The sequence below is a fragment of the Prunus mume genome, linkage group LG2, assembly GCF_029339155.1.
Source record: "Prunus mume cultivar Tortuosa linkage group LG2, ASM2933915v1, whole genome shotgun sequence".
In the NCBI taxonomy this organism is placed as follows: domain Eukaryota; kingdom Viridiplantae; phylum Streptophyta; class Magnoliopsida; order Rosales; family Rosaceae; genus Prunus; species Prunus mume.
The window spans coordinates 3276764-3302302 of record NC_142699.1 but is presented as its reverse complement, the minus strand read 5'-3'; the positions used below and the strand labels follow the sequence as shown (position 1 = coordinate 3302302).

Here is a 25539-nt window from a genome sequence, read left to right as displayed (position 1 = left end):
TGGACTTTTTCGGTAGCCAAAAAACACCTAAAGCCACAAGTTACAAAAGGTGGCTCGTGAGCCCTTAGTGGCGGCATACTTTGCTTTGTAATCGTCCCTACGTCGTCCCGAGCACGAAGATAAGCTTGGATTGGCGAGATTTCGTTGTTTGATCGGTGAATGGAGTTTTGCCTATTAGGTATTGATTAATTGGGAAGATTGAACCTTTGGATTGGTTCCAGCTTTGGATATGTTGTTTCGCATAGAATAAGAGAAGACACCTAACGTTCATGATTTGGTTCGATTTGCAGCCTCACATAGAATAAGATAAGATACCTAACGTTCGTGATCTGGTTCGATTCTGTTAGACAGTTTCTATAACAACCGCACCATGTGTAACTTCTCATTTTGGTTCTAATTTGAGAGAAAAATCAGATCGAACCGGACTATGCCTACCCATATTCTCTTACATAAAGTTCTTTTGGGCCTTCATGAAGAGGAGGTGTGTACTTCACTAGATAAAACAAAATGAGAGGGTGACTCACACAAAGTGATCATCTTGTCCTTAAATTTGATGAAAAATGTAACATATTATGACGTTAAGACCAATGATGCTAACAAAAGTGGAATTTAGGATCTAAAGAAGTTATTTTTAAAGTTGAAGGATCAAAATGTGAATGAAACACAATTTCAAGGCTTATTGCTCTCCTAAGGCCATCTCTAACGGTGGGCTAAATTTAGCCATTTCACACCCAAGTCTTGTGAGAACCTGTTTTAAATAAAAAACTATATAAATTATTATTTTAAAGAAATATTCATACTACATATTAATTATTTATTAATATGAATTTTCCTTATTTAATATTTATTGTGAAGACTTTTATGTTATTAAATCTTAAGCATAGTATGAGATTATTCCTTTAGTTGAAAGATGACACCATTCTTGTTTTCCACGTCTAGAGATTTGGAATTAGTTTTAATCATATCATCATTACCATGCCACCTTGCATGCTAGTAACAAGTGGTGTTGTGATGTTATTGGCCAAAGGGGGATAAGTCACATTACTATAATCATCATTGTCATGCCACTTTACATGCTAGTAACAAGCGGTGTTGTGATATCATTGGCTAAAGGGAGATGAGTCACATTATTCCCTTACTTTTCTAAACAAGATGAAGAACGTGTGTGCTTGTCTTGCAATATTTCATACTTATCATGATGAGTGGGTTATGTAATGTGTTCTAAAAGTTCTTATTTTGTGATAAATGTGAAAATCATGGATTTATTATATTTACAAATCTCTCTATATTTTCAAGTTAAACATGTCTAGTTTGTGCAATATTTCACACTATATATATTTTTTGGAGTTTTTGTGAAGTATGTACTATTCATGAAACATGAAAACTTCAGTGACGAGGTATCAAAAGGATAAATGTACCAGACAAGGACATACAGTGAGGCCAATATGGGTCACATGCTGGGTACAATTTGTGAAGGATAACCAATATATGAAGTAATGATATGATATGATTTGGATTGTGTATCTTTTTATTATATTTTCTAGAGTGTGTAAAATGACATTGCTTGACTGGCATATTACATAATCTACTCAATGAGCGGTGGTTTGCTCATCCCTCACATATTTTGTTTTTCAGATCAATTAGTGGACAAGACAAAAACGAAATCAGAGAAGTTGGATTAGTTTAGAGTGATAAAATTTTATTTATATTTTGTACACTTGTAAGACTATTATTTTTTTTATATATAAGGGTGTATTTTAACCAATTTTTCAGTATTTTTATTTTGTTTCGTTCAATTCATGCACCCTAATTCAATAATATTTTTTATTCTTGGATCGGGTTGTGACAAAACCCATCTTCAACAAATGGGCTAAATGTGCTATGTCACAGGACCAAACCCAATCAACAGGCCGAAGAGGTCAAATGATGAGCCAAATGTGGCATACTTATTGGGTGGGCTATATCTTATTTTATTATTTCTTGAGTGGGCTAGTTATTGTTTTAAAACTAATCTATTGTTGTTGTTTTTTAAATTAATGTTTAATTTTCTTGGTTGGGGTGTTGTCGTTTTTAAATTAATTCTATCTTATTCAAAAATATTTTTCTTTTCTAAATCCTATCCGAAAATATTTTTATTTTCTAAAATAAATTTTAAATATGGTCATTTTAATTAAATTATCCAATATATTTAAAGAATATACTAAAAATTAATAAAATATTAGGGGAGCTATGATTTAGAACCAATTTGGCATTACTTATTTGGGGTGATAAGTGATTTTTTAAAAAAAATTGGGAAGCATAGCCCGTTTGGTAAATTATGAGAAAATCACTTATTGTTAAAAATTGTTGTGAGAGAAAGCTATAAGGGAAAACAACTAATGAGGTGTTTTCATTTTCTGATTATACAGAAATCAGTTTCAAAGAGGTGTTAGGTTTAATGATTATGCGGCAATCATTTTCTAATTATGTGAGAATCAGTACCAACAACACTTTTAACAAAAAGTTTACCGAACGCCAAACTGCTTTATCTCACAGCTAATTTATCTCACAAAAATCGACGATTATTTCACAGCACAACAATGCTAAACTGACCCTTAGCCTTACAGTGTTGGAGATGTTAAAAATATAGCCAAATACTATTTCTCAACAAATTATAAATATACAAATTTATAAATAATGGGCTAAATTTTATAGGTGGGCTATATTTAGCCCTCCCCCGCTATAGATGGCCTAAGAACTCCAACTTCGGCTAATGGGCAAAGGTGTATAAGGCCATCATGCTCCAGGCTTGGGCTGGACTTTCTACACTAGGCCCATCCGCTGGTCCTGCCTTCCCAACTTAACCCAATCTTCAATTTTCTCGTTGAATTTTCTAGAGAAAGAGAAAAGAAATTCACGCAGGGAAGAGAAAGCGGTAAAGGGAAAAGTACCCAGAAGAAAAACTCAGAAGATTGTTTTGTGCGAATGAAAAACTAATCGGAAGATGAAGGACCCATTGGTGAGGACGAAGGTGTTAGTTCGGCACTTGCCTCCGTCTCTGTCTCACTCCGATCTCCTTCAGCAAATCGACCATCAACTCGCTGACCGCTACAACTGGTTTTGCTTCCGTCCGGGAAAGAACAGGTTAAGTTTTTTCTATATGTTTGAGGTTTTAATATCTTTAATATTGTTCCTGTGGCTTTAGAAAATTTTGGCCAGGCAAATTAGGTTTAGGATTGCTTTGTTCTTTTTTTTTTTTAAATTCCAGAGGGGGCTGGTTTTCCATCTTTGTTTCCCTTAAATGTGGTTGGGTTTTTGATTTATTTATTTTTATTTTTATGGGATTTTTTAGTTGGAGCTGTTCTTTTAATAAATTTTTTTACCGGTAGCATTCTAAGTGATTGTTCATTTTTTTGCGTCTGAAAGCAAAATTTGATTTTGATCTTAAAAGCAAGGAAAACCACTTCAAAATGCATTTCTTAAAGTTTTTTGTGGCATGGAGAAATTGAGAGTTTGTGTAGAGATGTTTATTTCTTGTTTGCTTTCAAGGGGTTTCTGAAACAAAAAGGTTTTAGGCATTTTATATTAACTCAAATGACTATTATTTATTTTTGTGGGTGTAGTTTGTTGAGTTTCAGTTGCTAAATTTTTCATAAAAGCCAGAACGACTTGTGTATTTGGATGGATTCTCATGATACATGGAAATTAGGTTTTGGAACTTAGAAGTTCTAATAAGGTATTTTCTCACTTCCGCGTTTTCTGTTAAAATAATGTTGCAGCCAGAAGAATCAGAGGTACTCTCGAGCCTACATAGACTTCAAGCGGCCTGAAGATGTTTTTGAGTTTGCTGAATTCTTTGATGGACATGTGTTTGTTAATGAGAAGGGTAATAAAAAATCAAATATGTTTATTTTACCATGTTACAAACATCTAGAAATTTCGTAGCTTTAGTTTATGCTTCAGTGAGAATTTTTTATTTAACGAGTTACTGTTTTACTTGTATATACTAATGTTTCTTTGTACTTTCATGTATATTAAACTTCAGTAGAAAAAAATTTCTTATGGGGACACTGATTGATTCTTCATGCACCGTGGTGTTAGAGTGTTATTCTTATTTTGTTTTTGAAGCTTGAAACTAGAATTATTATTCTTTTCTCAGGGTCTCAGTTCAAGGCTATAGTTGAATATGCACCCTCACAGCGAGTTCCAAAACCATGCACCAAAAAGGATGGCCGTGAAGGGACTATATATAAAGGTGCTAAGTTAGGACTCATTTGGTCGGATTTTTGTTTTTAGACGAGGAAAGGAAAAAAAAAGAGGAGTATAAAACAGAGATGAGAGAGGCAACAAAGAATAAATAGATTTGAAATTAAAAGCTCAAATCTGTTCATTTAGTTTTTATTTGAACAACCATTGTATGCTTTCTCACATCGCTCATGTCTCTTCTTTTTGTTGTCTCCCTCCCCCAGTAAAGGAAAAACAACTGAAATACACAATGGAAACATTTCAAATGGGAATTTAGTTCTCAAGTAATAAGCTCTTATGATATCTGGATCTGACATAGGCAATTTGTTGGCTTGTATGACTAACTGCTATATAATTGACATATGTAGATCCTGATTATTTGGAGTTCCTAAAACTTATTGCGAAGCCTGTTGAGCATCTTCCCAGTGCAGAAATACAGCTGGAAAGAAAGGAAGCAGAACAAGCTGGTCAGTTATACATTTACCGACTCTATGTACATGTCTTATGAATGTAAAAATAATTGATGATTTTGTCACTTTTTTCTTCTTAGATGACCACACACCACCTTCATATTCATACTAGAAATGTATGACGCAAGACCCTTCAATCCCTGCCCCCAAGAAAAAGAAAGGGGTTGAGGCAGTACCTTGTTTTGTTCAGTTTATTTTTTATTAAGGAAAAAACTAGTTTGACTAGCATAACTGCTTCTAGATATTTGGCTGTCTAGTTTCCCCTCTTCTCCTTCTGCGTGTGATGAAAGATATTTACTGAAAGGTAAAAGTTCGTTGTCTCAAGATTTGAAAGTATTCCTCTGTTACTTTGTTAGGTGGTGCAAAAGAGCCTCCTATTGTTACCCCCCTCATGGAGTATGTTCGTCAGAAACGAGCTATCGGAAGTGGGACCCAGGTAATGGCACAAATTTTTTTCTTCCATGTGTTTGTGTGTTGAAGAATACAATTTTGGGAAATTAAATGATATAAGATTCATTTCAAGAGCATTCTTGTCAAAATCCTAGGCTCTTGTGTAACCTTTTGACTGACTATGGAGCCTTATATAACACACTAATGACCAAGAAATTCCTTAGTGATCACCTTATCAAATAATCTCTAATTTTATAATGAAATTACGAAACCATCTAATGAATTACAGTAGTTGGATCCCTACTTTTATGTACTTGCCCGTGCACACTTGCCTGTGTTTGGAAGTGTGAGTATTTACCTACTGAGGAAGAGTGATTGGCTTTTTATTTTTATATGCTAGCCCTTAACACGTGAACTCGTCTTTGAGAAAAATCTTAGTTAAAAGTAAGATAGATCACTGTGGTGGTCCAGAGGTTGGTTCTAGACAGAATTAGATATCTAGCTTTTTTTGGGTATTTTTGTCTAAGCATTTTTCCTTTAGGGATTACATCTTGACTAGGAAGAGTTTTGAGTAATTGTAACTTAATCTTGGTACACCACGGTAGTTGCTTTTTGCTTAGGTACACTTCTTGTTCAGCTTTTTAGCCTCATTCTCTCTTTTTCCTATCTAAAAAAAAAACAAAGAAAGCACAAGGGGCTTGTATCTCAAGTGGTTAAAGAGCATGTACCCTTGCACCCGAGGTTCTAGGTTCATTTCCCCCCTCCCCCAATATCGCTTGTATCAAAAAGGGAAAAAAAACTGAAGAAATTGTGCCTGTAAATACAGTGGAACAAATGAGGTGTTAAGTTTGCCCCCGGGGGGTGGGTAGCAGATGGAAATGGAATTCTTGTCTTTGTGTTTATGCAGGAACTTTCATATTACAACCACATGAATTTTTGGTATGTTTTAATGATGAACAAGGGCAACATTGTATATTGATAGAAGTCTAATTCCTGACTGGTAGCTCATTCTAAATTTTCCCTGCTCTCTCCCAAAAAGAGAAGTGTGTTTCTTTGAATCCAATGAATCCAACCCATGAGTGAGGGGCGCATGTGCACGAGACTGGACGCTTTATGTTACAATGAAATGAAAACACAACACCTTGGGAAGTGTTTGATGGGGCCCAGTGTTTGACATCATTGCAGTAAAGCAAGAAATGTTCACGTGATATGAGTTAGATGGTGCACTAATTTTCTTTTGACCTTTTAATCTAACAAGTTTGTGTTATTTCATTAAAAGGTGAAATGTAAACTTTCTTTCCTGTATCCGGATAAGTCTTACTTTATATTTTTATTTATCTAAAAGTCCTTTGAATTATCGAATTTTGTGTTTGATAATAGGTTTCATCAGTTGTTCGGAAGGTTAGAAGAAGAGCGGGGGCTGCATCTCTTAACAAACGTGGCTCAACTTCTACAAAACGGGTCTCTGAGAAGAAAAAGGCATGTAAATCAGTTCTTATATTTTTCATGAGATGCAAAATATATTTCCACGAAATAACTTTTCAGTTGATAATTTTTGAAAATATTACATTCATTTGGTTAATTTTCTCAGTTTCATCACTTATGTGCAGCTTTGAGTCTTTGTGTTTACCAGTTGACATATTACCATGACATCTACCATGTGACATGGAAGCTTAGGGAATCGCTAAGCTCAAGTTACTTTTTTTTAATTGACAGTACATATTAAAGGACAGTGCTAAACATACAAGTCGAAAAGACAAGTCAACTTTCACTGTGGTCTCCAGGCGAGAGGATCAATTGGCCAGTTCAAGTGGAAAAGAAACCTTAGAAAATGAAATTGGTACTTAGTATTCTTTCATTATCAATCATTATGTTTTTTTTCTATGAGATATTCACTATTAAAACTATTGATGACGATGTATTGATTGGAGGAATTTCTGCCTCTAATTTTAGTTCAGAATTGGCCCCTATTGTTAGTACCATTTGGTTGCAAGAAATTTTTTCCGATGGTATGCGGTTAGTGGTTATAATATTTTCTGATGTGATAATGTTTCTGTATTTTTTAGATAGGGTTGTCAATGGGTCAGATCAAAGATCTGAATTTAACTTAAATTCAATTAGGTTAAACTATCATACAGAACAGGTGTGATGGTTGAATTAGATTCTAAGAGTCTGATTATAGTTTATTAAATTCGGGATTGGGTACAATTGATTAGAACATTAGATTAAGATCTGAAATTGATTTTAAATAGCCATTGATGAAGCGCAAGATATTTATATGAGCTTTTATGTAAGTAATATTTTTTGAGATGGTTGTTTTGAAACATTCAAAGTTGATTACTTGTTAATGAACATTTCTTGATGCTGTTATCCTGGTTGCCTCTAAGTGTGTGCTTATTGCTGGTTGTAAGTTTGAATAGGCTAAAAGATGGGTTGTTGACAGCTCTGCAAAATTAACTTGGTGCAGAATGAAACATAAGCTATCTTGTAAGTTGATTTTGTCAGTTTGGTAAGCAAAAGTTTTCTACAGAAGTCCAAAAAAAAAAAAAAAAAAAGGTTCCCACCACCTCATAAGTAGATTAATTCTATTGCCTGGTAGAGTCCATCATAAATTTAGAAGAGAAGATGTAAATGTGAACATTATGCAATATCATCACTTCTTAATGACCATTATACTGGATTATAGTATAATTTTGAGGTAATGGTTTCATTTGACTGAAATTTGAGGAAATGAACTTTCAATCTGCTTGCACAGGCCAAAATAGATACAAAATGGAAAAAGAAAATGCCCATCATTTCTTTGTATTTTTTGTCTTTATCCTGTGTTATTCATGTTTGCTTACTTTAAATTTCTTCTATTGAAGGTTCTGTTTCGGGAATCCCTGTGATTGCAGACTCTGGAAAGAAGAAAATCCTACTCCTTAAAGGAAAAGAGCGTGAAATACCTTCTGTAAGTTCTCAATTTTTTCAGTTACCTAACTTGGTTGTTTCTGTTATTTCTGAGCCTTTTTTACTATTTAATACTTTATTACATGGACATTATCTACTATTTTACCACTCAATATATCATTTTGGATATGCTGTAATAGACTTTTTTATTTCCCTAGGCTCCTGAAGGTATGCTACCACAGGGGAGTGTAACATCCGTTGGAAGTTCTGTTTCAGCTGCTCCAAAGCAGAACCAAAGGCGTGAGGCTGGTGGAAAGTTGATCAGAAGCATACTTTTAAATAATGAGGGACGCCAAAGTCAAAGTTCAACCGAAATTCAGCCTCAGCAGAAAATTCTAAGTCTGAACTCAGACGTTAAGCGGGCGTCTCGGCCCTCCAATGCAAGGTTAGGGTTGAATGGTCAAGTCGCTAATAATGAGCCTAACTCAATGAACTCTGAAGGGGATAGAAAGAGGGGTACAGTTGATAAATTTTCAAAGAAGGACCTGCATGGTACCACTAATGTTAGTGAGAAGCAAGAAAAACATACAAGAAACAAGGATAGACCTGATCGTGGTGTTTGGGCTCCTCTTCGTCGTGCTGATAGTTCACATGCTAGTGATGAGCATTTGTCATCCATGCCACAACGTCCTCAACTGCTCTCTGATTCCTTTGAAGGTAAAGGCTGTTGCTATACATGGATATTCAGGTGTTTGTCAGTCTATGGTTGATCTATTTTTGGAACATGATTTAAGGTGTTAAATCATCCTCTTTTCAAATCTTAAGCCTAGTCATAGGGTGGAATTTTGTGTAGTTGTCATCAAGGAAATGTTATACACTCACTGTTTATGATTTTCCAGTTTCCCATGGAGAAGTGAAGGATGATACCTCTTATGGAAGCAGGACTGGGGAAGTTATAAATCCTACAAGTGGACGTAATAGTTCTCATGTAGAGAATGGTTAGTTAGATAATCAAAGCGTGACACTAGCCACCCTGAATTTATCTGATGTAATTTATTTATATATTTATATCTTTGAAATAACATGTGATTTTATTGATTACCAGTCCTGTAAAAACTTTTTTGCTTTGTCTAGGTTCACAAAGACATTTTGGTCGCCGTGGAAGTGCCCATAATATAAAAGATGATGGTTCTATAAATGTAAGTGAGGGAAAGCCATCTAAAAGAGGTGCTACTGTTCATGGTGCCCCTGAGGTATGCATCACTTGTCATGTAGGTTGCCACATTATTTTTATTTCACCTTCATTTTATCAGAAAGTGGTTGACAATCTTTCACTGTTTGCTAGCAGAAACAAGTGTGGGTTCAAAAATCGTCTTCAGGTTCTTAGAATAACCAAGGCTGGTATGTCCTCATTTACTTGCATGTTTTGCCTCCTCCTTTTTCTTGCCTTAACTTTTTCTACACTTGTAGACAAAAGAAACTGCACTAGACTTTTCTGCTATTTGTTTCATGTCTCAGACGGGTTCTACAACTCAAACGCCCACGATTAATGATCAATCAAATTCATATTTTATGTAGGATATGGGTGAATTGAGTATTTAGGTAATTTAGCAGAAGCAAAAACAATGACAAAACAGAAAGTAGATGGTAAAAGGTGCCTTGGCTTCACACCAAGGAGTCTCCAATCTCTGGAAAATAAACTTTTCTCCATATCTCAACAACTCAACTCTATATTGAATTACATAGAAGGGTATTTATAACAATCTAACCCTAGAGTGAAAAGGAAAAATTAAACTTATTCTAGGAAAGAAATCCTAATCCAAATAAAAAGGGTAATCAAATCTAAATCGTATTAAATAAGTAAACCAAATCCTAGTCAAACAAGAAATCCTGAATCCTTCAAAGGGAGTCCTGTTAACACTCCTATATTATTGGCTTTCCGGACAATCATCATACCCTTGCTTAACTTATTGATTTTCTTGTGTAGCGAGCGTACCGGACTAATTTACTCTTTCAGTGGTAAGAACTTAAGTATAGAAAACTTAGAAAACAAGTTAAAAACGCTGAAATCATCCATTGCTCCAAAATTGCCGGATTTGAAGACCGAATTAAATAATTTCCTCTTCCATCTTTTTCATTTGTAAACCCTAATGGGTTGGACAAAGATGTCCTCATCAATGTTGATATCATTGATTCAACTTTCTATTGTAGCAACTCAATATAGGCCTACTGTCTTGCCTGAGTATGTTAATATGTAATCATCATGGAGCACATGACCTTGGAACTATTCCTACTGTCTAGGAAAAGGAAAAGAAATTGGGTAATAGTAACATAAATTGCTTTTGTGTTTAGCCTTTGTAGTTTACATTTCCTCGAGTGATGGACTGAGAACTTCACATATTAGAACTAAACTCCTTGCATCTCCTAGGCATTTTTAGTCTTCAAAGAAGTTTTATATTGCTTCGCATATCTGAGGATTTGGATTTCTAGAAGTCTATTAGGATTTGGATAAGTGTAATTTCCTAATCTACTTAGGAATAGGAATCCAATCAGCCTTGGGACATGTAAGCCAACTCTATATCTATAAATAGGGTGTGGCAAGGCTTATTTTAAGGAGAGGAAAAACAGCCAGAGACAGCCAAGAGTTTTGAGATTAGTTCTAGGGTTGCAAAAGTTCTGTAATCTCTATTATTAATCAAAGGAGCGGTGATTTCTCTACCTAGAGAAATCACAACTGGACGTAGGCAAAAGTTCTGCCGAACCAGTATAATTCTTGTGTGTTTCTAAGTGTTTTAATATTTGCTAGTTTAGTCTATTGCCGTCGGTTACATCAAAGAACAAGATCTAGAAGGCGAGTTATTTAACATATTTTATACTGGTGATGGCTATATCACTGGTCTAGCGTTTTTCTTCACTCCCTTGGTGTTTAGATATTCTTTTAACTACTAAAGGTCTGTTGCAGTTTGCATGCATGGATTGTGCCACTTTGGCAGTTTCTAGTAAATATATTATTACTTTCTTTAAGGGTTGATGATGGTTGGGGGGCTTTTACAATTACGAGTATTACTGCAGTCGATAGCTGTTGTGCATTGAAGGAGAAGAGGAGTTTTATTTTGTTTAATGTAAGTTTATTTGTGGTTTAATGGTTTGGTCTGCAAAAGCATGTCTTTGTGCATTTTGGGTGTATAGCCTGCATCTTGACAGCTGTTGTATCTTATCTGCGATGAACGACCTTGTCCCAATTGTCTCTGAAAAAGATTTGGTGGATTATAATGGTTTGCTGCCCTGTTGAAAACAGATTCTTTCATTCAGTCAGAACACTAAATTCCTCATATGTCCCAAGGCAATCATCTCTGTTATCGTGGCTTCAGGCCTCTACTGAAGACATCGTGGAAATGAGGGCTTACCTTAAAGGAGAACTTTTGGTTGGGCCAAATTAGGGTATGTCCGTGTGTTACTATTTTGAAATGGTTCCTAATCATGGGTTGCAATCTCACATGATCTTTTCTTTTCATTTTTTTGGCCCCTCACTTTGTAGACCTAATTTTCTTATGGTATGATCCAATTTGTGCCGGATGGACGGATAGCAGCATGCTCATTTGGAGTGCTGAGTTACGAGCCCTAGGGACAAGAGGACAAAAGTCTTGAGAGATGGTTTGACTTTTATCTTCATTGCATGACTTTGTCGTTAAGTCACATGTATAGTTTAACTAGTAAAGTATTTCTTCAGGGGAAAATACTCCCAAGTCCTGAATGTTGTGATGTATAAGAACCTTCACGTCTATCTACCGACCGGTGATTGTGAACAATGTAACATAAACCAAGGAACATTTTGGTAAAGATAAATTATGTACAATGGTTATTTTGTAATTTTAGCCTAATTTTCTTTACTGATTGTGAACAGTGCAATGTATTAATTTGTTCACGTACTGATTATTTGGTAAAATCAGTTCTATAACCCCACGACTCTCGCTCATCACATGAATGGAAAACTGCCACCAAATTTTCTCAAAAACTCTTGGCTGAAAGCTCTAAAAATGGTGGATGGAGCTCCTCGCATAGAATTGAGCTAGACTGACTGATACTGATTCCGTTGTAAAGGCAAAAGCATAGGTAAGCTAGCGGCAAAGCAAATGCCACTGTGATCAATTCAGAGAATAGAGATCATCGAGTTTGTACAAGCTTATCTCGGCCTCTTTAAAAGATTAGCTAGCCAGGATGATGAGGAATAAGGAAGTCAGATGATGATGATCAGCACGATCTTGATGAGATCCGATCATGGGAATAATAAGAAATTGATGAAAAAGCCCTAGTGGCTCTTTGTTGGGACTGCTGCAGGCAATCCCAATATTCCAGGAGGGATGAAAGAGGTGGTGGTTTTCCCTTCCTGTGTATTTTTTCAGAGGGTTGTTGTTCCACTTCGATTTTATGCATGGTCATTTTGTTATTGAAAGTGGAATATATGTCCAATACAAAAGTGGATTAACATTCATACACAAATGTATTAATAGTCATAATAATGTATTAGCAATCATTTAACATGTATTAACAGTCATAAAAAGTGTACTAACAAATTAACCGTTAATACGCATAAAATTTAGTGTGTTAGGTGGGTCATTGCCGATCTGATGAGAACTGTTAAACAACCACTAGCTCCAAAAGCTTTACATTGGACCACTTGCAAAGAAGGCTTTGGAGCGTTACATTGGACCACTTGCAAAGAAGGCTTTAATACCATCAGATCTGTTAAACAACCACTAGCTCCAAAAGCTTTACATTGGACCACTTGCAAATAAGGCTTTGGAGCTTTACATTGGACCACTTGCAAAGAAGGCTTTAATACCATGTTAGACGACTACTAACCTCAAAAACTTGAGCTATTAAAGACTAGGCTGACAACATATATGAAGCATACAATGCAAGGACAAGGACCACTGTTGTAAATTCAGGCTTCTTGAGCTTTATCCGCAACAAAACACGAGCATGACTAGATGAGATTGCTTTTGTATAGTGTAAATCAGCATTTCCTTTACCTATATACTAAGTAGAAATTGGATACAAGCAATTGGGCCACCTTGTTCTACATACAACCATGGCCGAACATCATAGAACTAAGCAATCAGCTACGTTTTCGTTATGTAACTCAAACGTAAAACAAAGGAATACAATTTCTGATATTTAAAGCTATGGAATCTGAGCAATTTCCACCAACATTTTGTGCAGTGACTGTGGCTTTGAGAAGAATGGGCAGTGGTCACTGCCTTTTATCTTGAACACTCCCTCTGGTGGGTTTTCCCTCACTAGCTTTTCTTGGACATCTGGGGAAAGTGCCCGATCATCTAATGTTTGAATGAAGAACCGCCGGCTAGTTCCATAGTTTTTGGGTGACAATGACAGTTTTTCCATGATCGGGCCTAGTGGGATAGGTCTCATGGAAACCATGGCCAGAGCAACATCCTGGAATGAATTAACTGCCGTTATAGAGATAATGTGAATGGAAGTTAAATCAAATTAAGAATAGATGACAAGAAACCGAAGTATCTCAATAGATTATACCATGGTGAAGAAACCCAGGAAGACCACACAACTTAGATTTTATGGTGTAACACTAAAGGAGACTGACCATCATATATTGTTCTCAGAAACAAAAGACTCAATGGAACAAGAAAATAAAGTTTACAAAAGTAGAAGAGAGTTAGAAACGAAAATATTATGTTTGTTTTGTTAGTTAACAAATTTTTAAGGGTTACAGTTGAACTCTTTAAATAAGGAATATCTAGCTGAATCTGAAAATAAGAATATGTGAATATCAAGCTGAATCTGAAAATATGATGTGTGCATGCGCCTGTGCATGTTTCTGTCTTAAATATGATGGGGAGGTGAATCAGATAATAAGGGCAACATAATAGGATGGATAGTAAATGACAAATTTTAATTAAGTAGGACTCAGCTTTCAAAAGTGACTACATACATCTTTGAGGAATAATATATGTTGATCTGGAAATATAAAATGTGGGTGTGTGTGTATGTTTTAAAATAAAATTTCACACCCAAGCCCTTGATGGAAAGTGGATATAAAATGCTGGGAAGGTGAATCAGAAAATAATGGCAACAAAATAGTTCGGATAGTAAGCAACAAATCTTAACTATTTAGGACTCAGCTTTCAAAATTGACTAGGTACATCTGTGAGGCATCATAGATGCTGATCTGGAAACAGATATGAGACAGTGAAGATATGCTATTAATTTATGAACCCTTCACATGGTTCTACTTATTAAAGAGAAACAGAATGATTGAAATTGATTCTGTCGTTATGATTAGATAATCAGTACAATCTTGTTGCTTAAATACAAGGCTATGCAAGTCAACTGAGAGATGCCAGGTCAGCAAACAATACAATGACCTACGGTAGAATCTAAAATGTACAGACTAAAGTCTGTAGAGCACTATTTACAAGAACACAATATTACATGCCTGTCCTACCTGTATATAAGTCTTTCTTCAATGGGATGGTTCTCGCTCTCAAATTTTTAATGCAAAAACTAAGTCAAAGGAATATTAAATATTTGTTTCATGAAGATTACACATGCCCGCTGTGTTGATACAGGTAAGTACCAACTACCAATAAAACAAGTTAAGGACACAATACAGATTTCCATGATTTTGATTGATCAAACTACAAAAAGAAAGCGGTTAAACATGTTAAACATATCTGGACACAATGGAGGCATCGTGGACTTGTATAAATGTAAAAACACTACACTTGCATTCTCACTTCTATTTGCATGTTCTCATCTTACTTTCCATTATATTTATTTAGCTCTGCATTTTGTTTCAAATCATTTAATGGGCACATATAATATTCAGCTACACATAGTATTATAAAGGAACTGCATAACTTCTACAAAAATGCTGCTTCCTGTGAGGAAAAAATACTAAGATAATATTAACCTTGAAAAACTTGGACAAAATTATCTGCTTTAGTTGAGAGTTGCAACATACCTTTGCAGGAGATTGATTGAAATATAACCCTTTCATCTGCTCTTTCTCAAACATGAATCCTGTAGGAGGCTTGTCTTTTCCATTCCCATGAATCAAAAACTTTGACCCTTGCATAAATTGTTCTGCAGAACCAAGCTGCAATACAGATTTCCTTCTTGAGAACACGAAAATCAGAGGGTATAAAGAAATTAAACTGCCAAGGGGAAGAAAATGGCTTGCTTGAAAAAGGAAATATAGTTTTCTTTTAAGTTACTATAAGAACCTTCATTAATTGTAAGAACATAGAGATAATTTTTCTACAAGAAAGGTGTGGAGGGTAGCATTCCCAATTTATATATTGCAAGACAGTCCAGCATGCTACAACGTGAGACAAACTGTCTATCATGACTGCGTATTCATACGTATGATTCTGTATGATATGGGTCTGATTGACAGTCTGACAGCATAAGGTGTTAAACTGCCTGCCTACCAGGTGAACATTACCATATATGTATTACATGAGACAAACTGTGAGACATTCCATCATGCTACAACATGAGACAAACTGTCTATCATGACTGCATATTCATACGTATGATTCTGTAGGATATGGGTCTGATTGACAGTCTGACAGCACTGCCTACCAAGTGAACATTACCATATATGTATTTATGCGCACAGACACCCAACCACAGATGCATGCACACACCCATAATGGATTCACTAGAAGCTTGGAGGTTTATTTAAATTTTTTACACAGATAGTTTTGCACGGATGAAAGTAATATTTTTCAATGACATTGTATTCAATGCCTATGGTGTGATGAAATAGTTGCAATAGCTTGGAATTTTTTGAAAAGGAAGAAGCATTTTCTGTTGTTTAGAAGTACTCAGTGGCATTATGCTGCATGGTCATAACTTTCAGACAAGACCAACAAATTCTTAACAGATGTTAGCCTTAACCAGTTTATAATAAATTACCTCTTCAGCGAACACATCAAACGGTCTCTGGCCATCAGACACCATAGTAGCACAGATGAAAATTGCTTTTGAAATTTTCTGCGAAAAGAGCTCTAGTGCATAAGAAACACAGGCACCTCCATTACTGTGACCAACCAAGATAACCTGCACGAGAATCACATGTATAAATTTGACAGTATGTTACATGCTTAGTGTAATGGAATGAATAACATCTCAGCTTTTAACCTTTTCATCCTCTTCAAGATTTTCTAGATATTCAATCAATGGTTTTGAATATTCTGCCAGCGTAGCAACAGAGTTAGTATCTGTAAGATCAATACCAGAACCCTTGAGATCAAAGGTAACTGGAAGCAATCCTGCTTCCTCTAGTAGAGCAATTGTTTTGTACCAACACCATGCTCCAAACCCTTCTCCATGTACCAGAATAAATTTTTTTGTTTGAATATTCTCCAAAGATTCTGGTACCTGTAAAATAAAATGAAATCAATAATCATGGAAATCATTCAAGGGAGGACAAACTTGAAATGGTGGAGGACCATATCTTAGTAACTGATTACTATGCTCAAAGTTGCTTGTCTATATGAATCTATTGGCTACTAAAAAAAGCAGACTAGCATCCAAAACAAACGAGCAGCAGGAAGGTGAAAGTTTTATGGATATTGGGAGTTGTACAAAAATATGTTATTAATTAACATTTCCTAGAAGAGAAATACTGTACTTTAATGGATTACATGACCCGGTGTTGATTTTGAAAGCCACAGACCAATACTCTTACAGTTATGACATATTTCCAGCTCAGTTAAGGTCAAGGTTATAAAGAATTTCAAATACAAACAACACAGGGTTAAATGAGTACACATTTCTACAAAATTGAAAATACATCATACAGAAAAAGACATAAAATTTATGAATAGATGCCTTCACAATCTTGCTTAATGAGGGCCCCTTGATAAACAGCTAAATCTTTCAAGAATGATGGCTTTAATATGAACCTTATCCATGTTATATACATATTGGATATATAATATGAACTGCTTTCTGTTTTTATAGAAAAATCTGGGTATCCTGAAAAGGAACATAACGCTGTTTAACAGTACGGTGGTTGCAATGGTAATTGGCAAAAACGGACTCAAATGGTCCAACAAGCTACATAATATAAAGATCTCAATACTATTTAGACTTCATTCCAGGCTTTAGCACATTTTTCACACTCACTGCCATTAATAATGGTTAAATACCATAAAAGCACTGATCTCAACTGCCTGATAAAATATCTAGAAAGCTCCCATCTCAACCACTCAAACTGGAGTGAGCTGATCAAGGGTTATAAAGTTGGATGACTCTTAAGAAAAAGTGTTCCCAAACACACTTTTTGTTCTAGATACAGAAAAGGTCAACTAGAGAGATCATAAGACTGAGTTAGAATAATATAATTGCCAGATCTTTGACAGCACAATCATCTAAGAGTACATCCTTTTGAGATGCACTTTTCAAGCCATCAAAATAAAGAAGTAGAATAGTTCATTACCTTTTCACTTCTTTAATATTCATTCATAGCTTTTCTTTAAATTGGTAATTTAGTGACTGTTGATTTCACATTTGATTAAGCACTTTTTAGCTTTAACCCAAGGCTACTTAATCATTAAAACCCCCTTTTCATCAGAGATCAAATCATGACAAAGAAAAAAGTAATATGGATTTGAAATCAACTTTGAATCAAAACAAAGCACACCTGCTTCCCATTAGCGAATGGATCAGTGAGTCTCCTAGAGCTTGTGGACCCAATTCTTCTAGACATGGATCCGTCAAACCTCTGAGACAATTGGTGCTGATGAAGTGCCATAGACAGAGCTTGCCTGTGCAAGAACTCTTCCTCAGCCAGCAGTTTCCTCTGTGAGCGATTTACTCTCTTGCTTCTGGATCCAACATCTTTAGTATCCTTCTTTGACATGCAAATAAATCGATTACCCATTGTCGGAAAACAAGTTCTAAGCAAAACCCACTAATCCTTTCTGGGAACTTCCACGGAAAACGGAAGAAAGTCAGGAAATTTTCCCGGAAAATGATGTCTTGTTGAAGAAATATGACATTGTCCGCGAAGATGCAGTCTTGTATGTCAAAGCTGAATTTTCTATTAACTTTTTACCTCAGAAAGAGAGGAGAGAGAGAAAAAGATTAGGTGAGGTGAGGTTTGAGAGGCAGGAGAGAAGTTGTTGGGTACAATAAATAAGAATGTGCGATGTGCAATGAAAACCAGGAACACTACTCCCCAACTGAAATGAGAGCTATTTAATGCTTTTCTGTTTCTTTCAAGCGTTCAACGGTAGAAGACTTTTCACTTCTCTTTCGGTTTTTGTTTTCTTATTTTCTTTCCAGAAGAGTCAGTGTCAGTAGAAAATGGAAATTCTGTCTCTACAGAGCTCAGTAAAAAGCAGATATGGAAGCAACTTCACTCTCTCTCTCTCTCTCTGTGTCAATTGCCATGGTAAAATCTCTGCGGCATATTTCTAGTTATACTTATACTTGCAGGGTGTGGGATGGTGGTGTGTGCGGCGTGCCTCGTTGCTATTGAATGCTGGATTGTCATTTAGTGATAAAACTATAGTAAACATAAGACTTCCGCGCGAAACTAAACACATGTTGACCAAAAATACTATAAAAGATATAATCGGGTAACCGAAATAATGGGCTGATGTGGACATGTGGTGTCCATCTGTAGTGCCACCGTGACGCAATATACGTCCTAGATGGTGACACGTGAAATGCATGTTATCAGCTCAACCAGAAAATAAGGAATGTTTTTAAGTTAAGCTTGAATCAAATCCTAGTTATAGAAATAAGGGCTAAGGACAAAAGACACTGCATATTTGGGTAGTTCTTAATATGGACCTCAATGCATCAATTTTATCAATTTACATCCTTACGTTTGCAACATCGTCCAATTTTATGATTACGTTAAGTTGACCGTGTAGTCAATCGTTAAATACTTACGTGTTTATTGTGGGAGCCACCTACTATTACTAACCAATCAGTTCCTAAAAAAATTATATAAAATGATAAAATAAACCAACCAATATTAATGGATACCAGTATAGTGGATGAAGCCTCCTCTCCATCCTCTTCATCCTGCTTCTCAAATGATGAGATGTACGATTCCTCTTCATCCTGCTCCTCAAATGATGAGATATTGTACGATGTGTTCTTGAGCTGCGGCGAAGACACACGCAAGACCTTCACAGACCACCTCTACTGGAGATTAAAACACGCCAGAGTCGACGTACGTCTTGCTGATGAGAATAAACTAGGAGGACCAGAAGAACGGAAGAAAGCAATTGAACAGTTGATGAAAGCAATTGAACAGTCGATGAAAGCAATTGAACAGTCCAGAATCGCTGTCATCATCTTCTCAAGGGAGTATGCATTTTCCATAGGGTGTCTTGTGGAGCTGGAGAAGATCATGGAGTGTAGAAGAACACTGGGGCAGAGGGTTTTGCCAATTTTCTATCATATTGATCCTAAAGATGTCGGGAAACAAATCGATAGTTTTCTAGTGCGCTGCCATGGAGTTAAAGATTGGGAAGAAATGATGCAGTCTTGGAGAAAGTCTCTAATTGAAGCTGCAAATTTGTCCTGCCTTGATTCTAAGGCGTGTGATGGGTAACTACTTACTTATTTCCATCTCTTTGTTTCTTCTGTTCTTCTTTTTCTTAATGTTTTTTCCCGACCTATTTTTTGCATACCACCACCATGCAATGTTTCAATGATTCCTTTTTACAATATTTAAGTGCCAAAATCATCTTTGGTTTTTATCAGTGTAATGCAGAGCTTAGGATCACTGATACGATAATTTATAGACACACTCTCTTTCTTTCACACGTGTGGTCAGATTTTTATATATTTAAATATATTTCTATCAGTGTTTTCAGAAGTCTACAAAATCTTGGATAAATGTTGAACTAATACATTCAAATCTTATTCAATCCCAAGCTCTGTAGTCATAATGAATAAGATAGTAGTTCAGTGGCCTAATAAATCTTACTTTTGCTCAATTTTGAATTTTAACTAACAGGTACCAAGGAAAGTCTGTTGGAAAAATTGTTGGCGAGATCACCAGAAAACTGAAGAGCGCATGCGTAGACGTAGCCACCAAACAAGTAGAATTAGATTCTAGCATGCAAGAAATCAGTAATGATGTAAAGGTTCAAGTTGGAAAAGATTCTCGCTTGCAAGAAATTAGCACTCATTTAGATGTTGGAGGCCCAAAAGATGCTCACATTCAACTCCAAGGCCCACGGCCCTCCGCTCTCAAAGTCAACAAAGAGTCGGTCAAGACAAAGAAGTGAGAGTTCAGGTCCTTTTATGTAATTTTAATCGCGTAGTTCATAGTTTTTAATGCTTTTTTAGGATTTCATGCAACTTCCGTAAACAAAACTCAAAAAATTGTTTTGAGTTCTTGGGCATTCCCTATTTTGATAATCTATTTTATACGTCAACAAGATTTTCTTTGTTTGTCATTTACAAAGCCAATTTAAACCGGACATATTGATTGTATAAACTTTTATATTATTTTATTTTATACTTGTAAGAGCATCCACAATGATGCTCTCTATTTTTTAGCTAAAATTTAGCTAAGAATATAAGAAAGCTATTTTAGGAGCTCTCTAAAAAATTTCAACTTCAACCATACTCCCTAATTTGGAGAGTCGTAAATGCTATAACTCTTTTTTGATTAGTTTATCTCTATTAAAAAATAAAATAAAAAATAGTTAGCATTAAATAAAAGTTTGAAATATTCATTAAATAAAGCAGCATTAAATTACAAGGAGCCACTAGGAGTCCTTTCTCTCTCCTTAGATTTAAGAGCTCCTAGAGGACTCCCTATTTTAGGAGGTGGATAGAGAGCGTAGTTGGAGTTGCATTTTTACGATTCTTCCCTAAAATTTGTCTAAGGAGGTGGTTTAGGGAGCCCATTGTGAATGCTCTAAGTCTCTTATTGACTAATAACTAAATAAAGATGCTAATAATAATGTTTGATCGAAGTTATTAATTTAGGTGATAACTATTAATTTGCCGCATAAAAACTATTAATTTGATAGCACATTGAATTTTGATGACATTTCATGAAAATGAAAAAAAAAGAATTATGTTATCGAATTATTGTTTTGTTGTAATTCGACTGAAAAAGGATCAGCCGTGTAAAACCCTTCTAATCCGAACCAAACTGCCGTGTACAAATTGGAACTTCACCCATGCTACAGAGAATCCAAATCATAATTTAACCCTTTGGGTCAATTGAAAGGCGTTTTCCTTTCACCCAAAAAAAAAAAAGAAAAAAAAAAAGGTTTTCCTTTTAAAAAATACATTTTGTTTTCCTGTTGGTGAGTTTTGATAGCTTTCTGTCCAAGACGCAGAGTAAAGGAAGCCGCTGGGAAGGAATAGCGAACCCACCTCGAAAAATCCCAAATTTGCATTTTCAATATTCAGAAAATTCCCAAAATTAGTTAGGGCTAAGCGAATATTGAACTGATCGAGCTCGGATCTCATCAATCGTCCTCCTCTTATTTTCCTCTCATCAACTTTGAGTAGAAAATTCCCATTTTCCTGGTAAGTTTGATGGAAATCTGATTGGGTTTTTGTAGATTTGGATTTCTTTTTGTATGTAATGAGAAACCAGATTCAATTTTCTGATTGAATGCTCTGCCTTGGTTTCAGATATATCCCATTGACTACAAAAGGGGGTGATTTGCTGAAGCAGACCATTGAAGTATTGCTCTCTCTCTCTCTCTCTCTCTCTCTCTCTCTCCGTGTTGTGTTCAAGTGCTTTGGGAGAAAAAGCTTGGTTGAATCGGTCGTAGCTTAGGTCAAAGGAGGAGAAGTACGAGAGAAGATGAAGAGGGTCTTCGGTGTCAAGAAAGAAAAAGAACCTCCGCCGTCTGTTGGAGACGCCTCCGAAAGGGTCCTCTCTCTTTCTCTCTACTCTTCTAGTTTATTTCCTAAAGCTATTGTTGGGTATCTCAGAATTAGGGTTGGGGTAATCAGGTTTTTATTGTTCTTTAGGTTACTTGGGAAGAATCCTGGATTTTTCAACTTGTATTCTTTTCTTGCTATAATATATTTAGATTGCTAATATGGGAAACATTAATAAAATTTATAATTGCCAAAAATGGGTCATGAACAATTTTAAGTATTGCCAACTAACTGGAGTATCCATCTTATTACAAACCCATATTCAATATCTGTTGGGAGAGCCAGTTAATGATAAACCCTACTATAATCAAGAGTGAAGATTTAGTCAGATCATTATGACCAGCTTTAGAATCGATAATGGTTGTAACTAATTTGATGCTTGGTTTCCGAGCAACTCGTGTTTGAATATTTCAGCTTTACAATTTCTGTTGGTATTCTGCTAGAACTGTTGGGTGAAGTAAACATTATTATGTAACAGATTAATAAAAGAGGCGAAACAGTGGATGAGAAGATCAAGAAGCTTGATATTGAACTTAATAGATACAAAGAGCAGATCAAGAAGACAAGGCCTGGTCCTGCACAAGAAGCTGTTAAGTCTCGAGCCATGAGGGTTCTCAAGCAAAAGCGAATGTAAGTGCCCCCCTTCATGTTAATGGTTTATTGCTCCTCTGTGTGATTTATGTTTCCCTATTTTGTTGCATGTTTCATTCATGTGAAATCAGTCAGCAGTTTTATCAGGATTTGGAAGTTGGTTTATTTGGACTTTTCAGAAAAGCTTGGTATTTGATTCAAATCTTTGAAGAAGGTTACGACCGGGGAAATAGGAAGAATGGTTAAATATTTTTGTGACATCAGAAGGGTTAAGAATGGATACTTAAGAAGGTTACGACTGGGGAAATAGGAAGAATGGTTAAAAAATTTTGTGACATCAGAAGGGTTAAGAATGGATACTTATGTGTTGGACGTAAGTGGTTGATTGAAGACTTGGAATGATATTGTTGGAACAAAAATTCACATAAACATGATAGGCAACTGAAGTGTGAACAGTAGTGCTAGAAGGTTATGCTCCAGTGCAATACTAAGTAGGCATGCATACAGATGAGTATGTGCATGTACTTAGATTTTCTAGAGCGTGGTGTAGCTAATTGAAGGCATAAGGTTTAAGTTTTTGCATTGTCTGGCCTCAAATGAAAAATAGAATCTTTTGCATCATGAAATTCAAAATTTAGGTCGTCACTGGGACATCGAAACGAGTGAGATAGGGTTACATTTATGCAAACACATTTTATTTATTTATTTGCCATTAATATTGGGATCATTCTCTTTGGCATCTAGAATTTGATCGGTACATGTTGCAAACTGTAAGGGGTATGGTGAATATACTGTATGACTCAATTTCCATTATCCTTTTTTCTTCAATGATTTGTTTTAATTCATTAAGTTTCTGGACACAGGTATGAAGGACAGCGTGACATGCTGTATAATCAGACATTTAACCTTGACCAAGTGGCCTTTGCCTCAGAGGGTATAAAAGATGCTCAGCAAACGGTATGTCTTTAGCTGTTAAATTTTGTGATTATATTCACATGTTTTTTATTGAGGGTATACGTACAAGGATCTATTAGTCTCACCATGTCCATGTGTTGGATTGTTTTGATTGTCAAATGTGAGGATTGGAGGATAATGCATGTCGTAGCTCAGCATAACAAATGACATTGTACCACGAACTTTTATCTTTTTATTGGTGAAATTACACCTTTAGCTTTGAGGGTTGGGGGTATGAACCCAGTCTTTTCTCTTTTTTTTAATGACATGTATTTAGATGGATAAGATGCCTTCTTTCCTCTCATAAAAGGGGGGAAAAAGGATAAGTAAGATGCCCAAATTAATGAGGTAGTTACTGATTTGCAACATGTTGGAGAGTCACTCTATGCTACATCAAATTTGGTTGAACTGGGGCTATACTAAATTCACCTTAAAATTGTTGGTTTTCCTTGGTAGCGCCCCAAGGGGCATAGTTCAAGGCTGTTGAGGAGGAGCTTTTTCTGTACCCTGATTGGAACCTGCTGCCTACCTCATGAGAGGTAGGAGATGGACCATTTGTGTATAGGGAGGGTTTTTGCTTATAAATATGTGATTGGTATAAGTCCTAGATTCTGTTGTACTCATTCCTGGTATCCATTTAGATTTCTAAATGTAGATTCCATGGAGGCATATTTTCTGCAGTGAGTAGATTTTGTTTGGAAATTAACTTTGATATGTTTTACACAGATGACAGCTCTGAAATCTGCCAACAAGGAGCTAAAAGGAATGATGAAAACGGTGAAGATTCAAGATATTGATGTCAGTAGCAGTACTCTCTTCTGTTTTTTGTTTCCCGTTGCTTCCGTGCTTTGTACATTTGAAAGTATCTCTTACTGACATGTGAATACTCGTTTGCCATAGAATTTGCAAGATGAAATGATGGACCTGATGGATGTAAGCAATGAAATTCAAGAGACCCTTGGTAGAAGCTATAATGTTCCTGATGACATTGATGAGGAGGATCTTATGGGTGGTAAGCTTAGAAATCATTGAATTCTTAAATATTGAAGGATATACTGGCTACAGGTTCCATACAGAGAAGAGAACTTTCTGATTAATTTCACCCAGAGGCTTGGGTGAAGTAAATCATGCAAAGAGTGTCAAAAGCTGATTTGTGATTTGTCTGCATGACAAGATTGTAGGTTCTGAAATAAGGGATTTAGAATATAGGCTAGGTGAAACTGTCTTGTTCATCTTGCACGCAAACTTTTAAGTGACTTTACTTCTTGTCAATAGTACTGCATTAAGACCTATTGTGGTCTCATATAAAGCATCAATGCATATGATTCCATGTTCTGATGCAATCTTGTTCTGTTTTTAATTGCCCAACTGTATTTCAATCTGCAGAGCTGGATGCTCTAGAAGCAGACATGGGTTTGGAAACCGAAGCCGATGGCGTTCCCTCCTATCTCCAACCTGATAAGGAATCTGATTTAGATGCAGAGCTCCACTTGCCTTCAGCACCCATAGGACATGCAGCAGCTCCAGCGGGCAGATCCAATGCCCAGGTACAAGTGTATTGAATTTGTTTGCTGAAATGCACATTTGCCTTATGGTTAAAATACCAATTTTTCTTTTGAATTTTGAACATTGTTTCTATCTCATTAGAAAATGTGTGTTGAACGAAAAAGGCAAGTCTTCAGCCTCAGCTTCCACCTCTTGTCATTGGAATGATTGTTTATTTACTTGGGTGGCGGCACCGGGTGGAGGGGAGTACCTACTCCACTGGCCACATGCCACCCATCATTGTTGCCTTGTGCTAATTCTTCTTTAAAATTCACTGTTGGCAGGCTGAGGACGAATTGGGTTTACCAGCTGTTCCTCGGGCGTCACTTCGTGGTTAGGGGTTGTGCATTTGCTGTATCTTGTGCATGGGGAGCTGGATGGAGCAACCTCTTTATAAACGTATTGTGCAGAAGTGAATTCATTTAGTGTTCAAATTCACGCATTGTGATTGGCTATTATATACATGAAATAGTCTGGTTTTCGACATTTCATAATAAATATTACTGAGATTTGGAATGAAAGCGGAAATCACACAAGTTCGTTTTTA

At 35.9% G+C, this 25539-nt stretch overlaps 4 protein-coding genes across 12 annotated transcripts; 3 read left to right on the top strand and 1 right to left on the bottom strand.

Annotated features, from left to right (window-relative positions):
• Nucleotides 1–2866: 2866 nt before the first annotated feature.
• UPF3 (Smg-4/UPF3 family protein) lies at nucleotides 2867–11863 on the top strand. 8 transcript variants are annotated; one of them, XM_008220829.3, is made up of 14 exons: nucleotides 2868–3123; nucleotides 3759–3865; nucleotides 4139–4234; nucleotides 4593–4691; nucleotides 5051–5130; nucleotides 6465–6563; nucleotides 6801–6924; nucleotides 7949–8034; nucleotides 8192–8690; nucleotides 8873–8971; nucleotides 9108–9226; nucleotides 9322–9374; nucleotides 11272–11414; nucleotides 11564–11863. In XM_008220829.3, exons 1-12 carry the CDS (start codon nucleotides 2984–2986, stop codon nucleotides 9358–9360), a joined length of 1587 nt encoding a protein of 528 aa, XP_008219051.2. In that variant the 5' UTR covers nucleotides 2868–2983; the 3' UTR covers nucleotides 9361–9374; nucleotides 11272–11414; nucleotides 11564–11863. The 8 variants fall into 8 exon arrangements, with proteins under 8 accessions (XP_088900903.1, XP_008219051.2, XP_008219050.2 ...); XM_008220828.3 differs by having other exon boundaries at nucleotides 11561–11863; XM_008220827.3 differs by having other exon boundaries at nucleotides 11512–11863.
• A 1111-nt stretch (nucleotides 11864–12974) lies between these two features.
• Nucleotides 12975–18209, bottom strand: LOC103319308 (putative methylesterase 12, chloroplastic). The gene is made up of 5 exons (XM_008220826.2): nucleotides 17668–18209; nucleotides 16161–16400; nucleotides 15936–16079; nucleotides 14977–15111; nucleotides 12975–13430 (listed from the first exon to the last, which is right to left on the bottom strand). Exons 1-5 carry the CDS (start codon nucleotides 17905–17907, stop codon nucleotides 13158–13160), a joined length of 1032 nt encoding a protein of 343 aa, XP_008219048.1. The 5' UTR covers nucleotides 17908–18209; the 3' UTR covers nucleotides 12975–13157.
• Nucleotides 18210–19014: 805 nt separating this feature from the next.
• On the top strand, nucleotides 19015–20444 carry LOC103319371 (disease resistance protein RPV1-like). The gene is made up of 2 exons (XM_008220903.2): nucleotides 19015–19592; nucleotides 20005–20444. Exons 1-2 carry the CDS (start codon nucleotides 19015–19017, stop codon nucleotides 20276–20278), a joined length of 852 nt encoding a protein of 283 aa, XP_008219125.2. The 3' UTR covers nucleotides 20279–20444.
• A 793-nt stretch (nucleotides 20445–21237) lies between these two features.
• On the top strand, nucleotides 21238–25539 carry LOC103319307 (vacuolar protein sorting-associated protein 60.2). Of its 2 annotated transcripts, none has more exons than XM_008220825.3 (8): nucleotides 21238–21539; nucleotides 21648–21891; nucleotides 22381–22532; nucleotides 23357–23450; nucleotides 24174–24245; nucleotides 24348–24459; nucleotides 24834–24994; nucleotides 25277–25539. In XM_008220825.3, exons 2-8 carry the CDS (start codon nucleotides 21823–21825, stop codon nucleotides 25328–25330), a joined length of 714 nt encoding a protein of 237 aa, XP_008219047.1. In that variant the 5' UTR covers nucleotides 21238–21539; nucleotides 21648–21822; the 3' UTR covers nucleotides 25331–25539. The 2 variants fall into 2 exon arrangements, with proteins under 2 accessions (XP_008219047.1, XP_088901468.1); XM_089045342.1 differs by having other exon boundaries at nucleotides 21293–21539; nucleotides 21648–21699.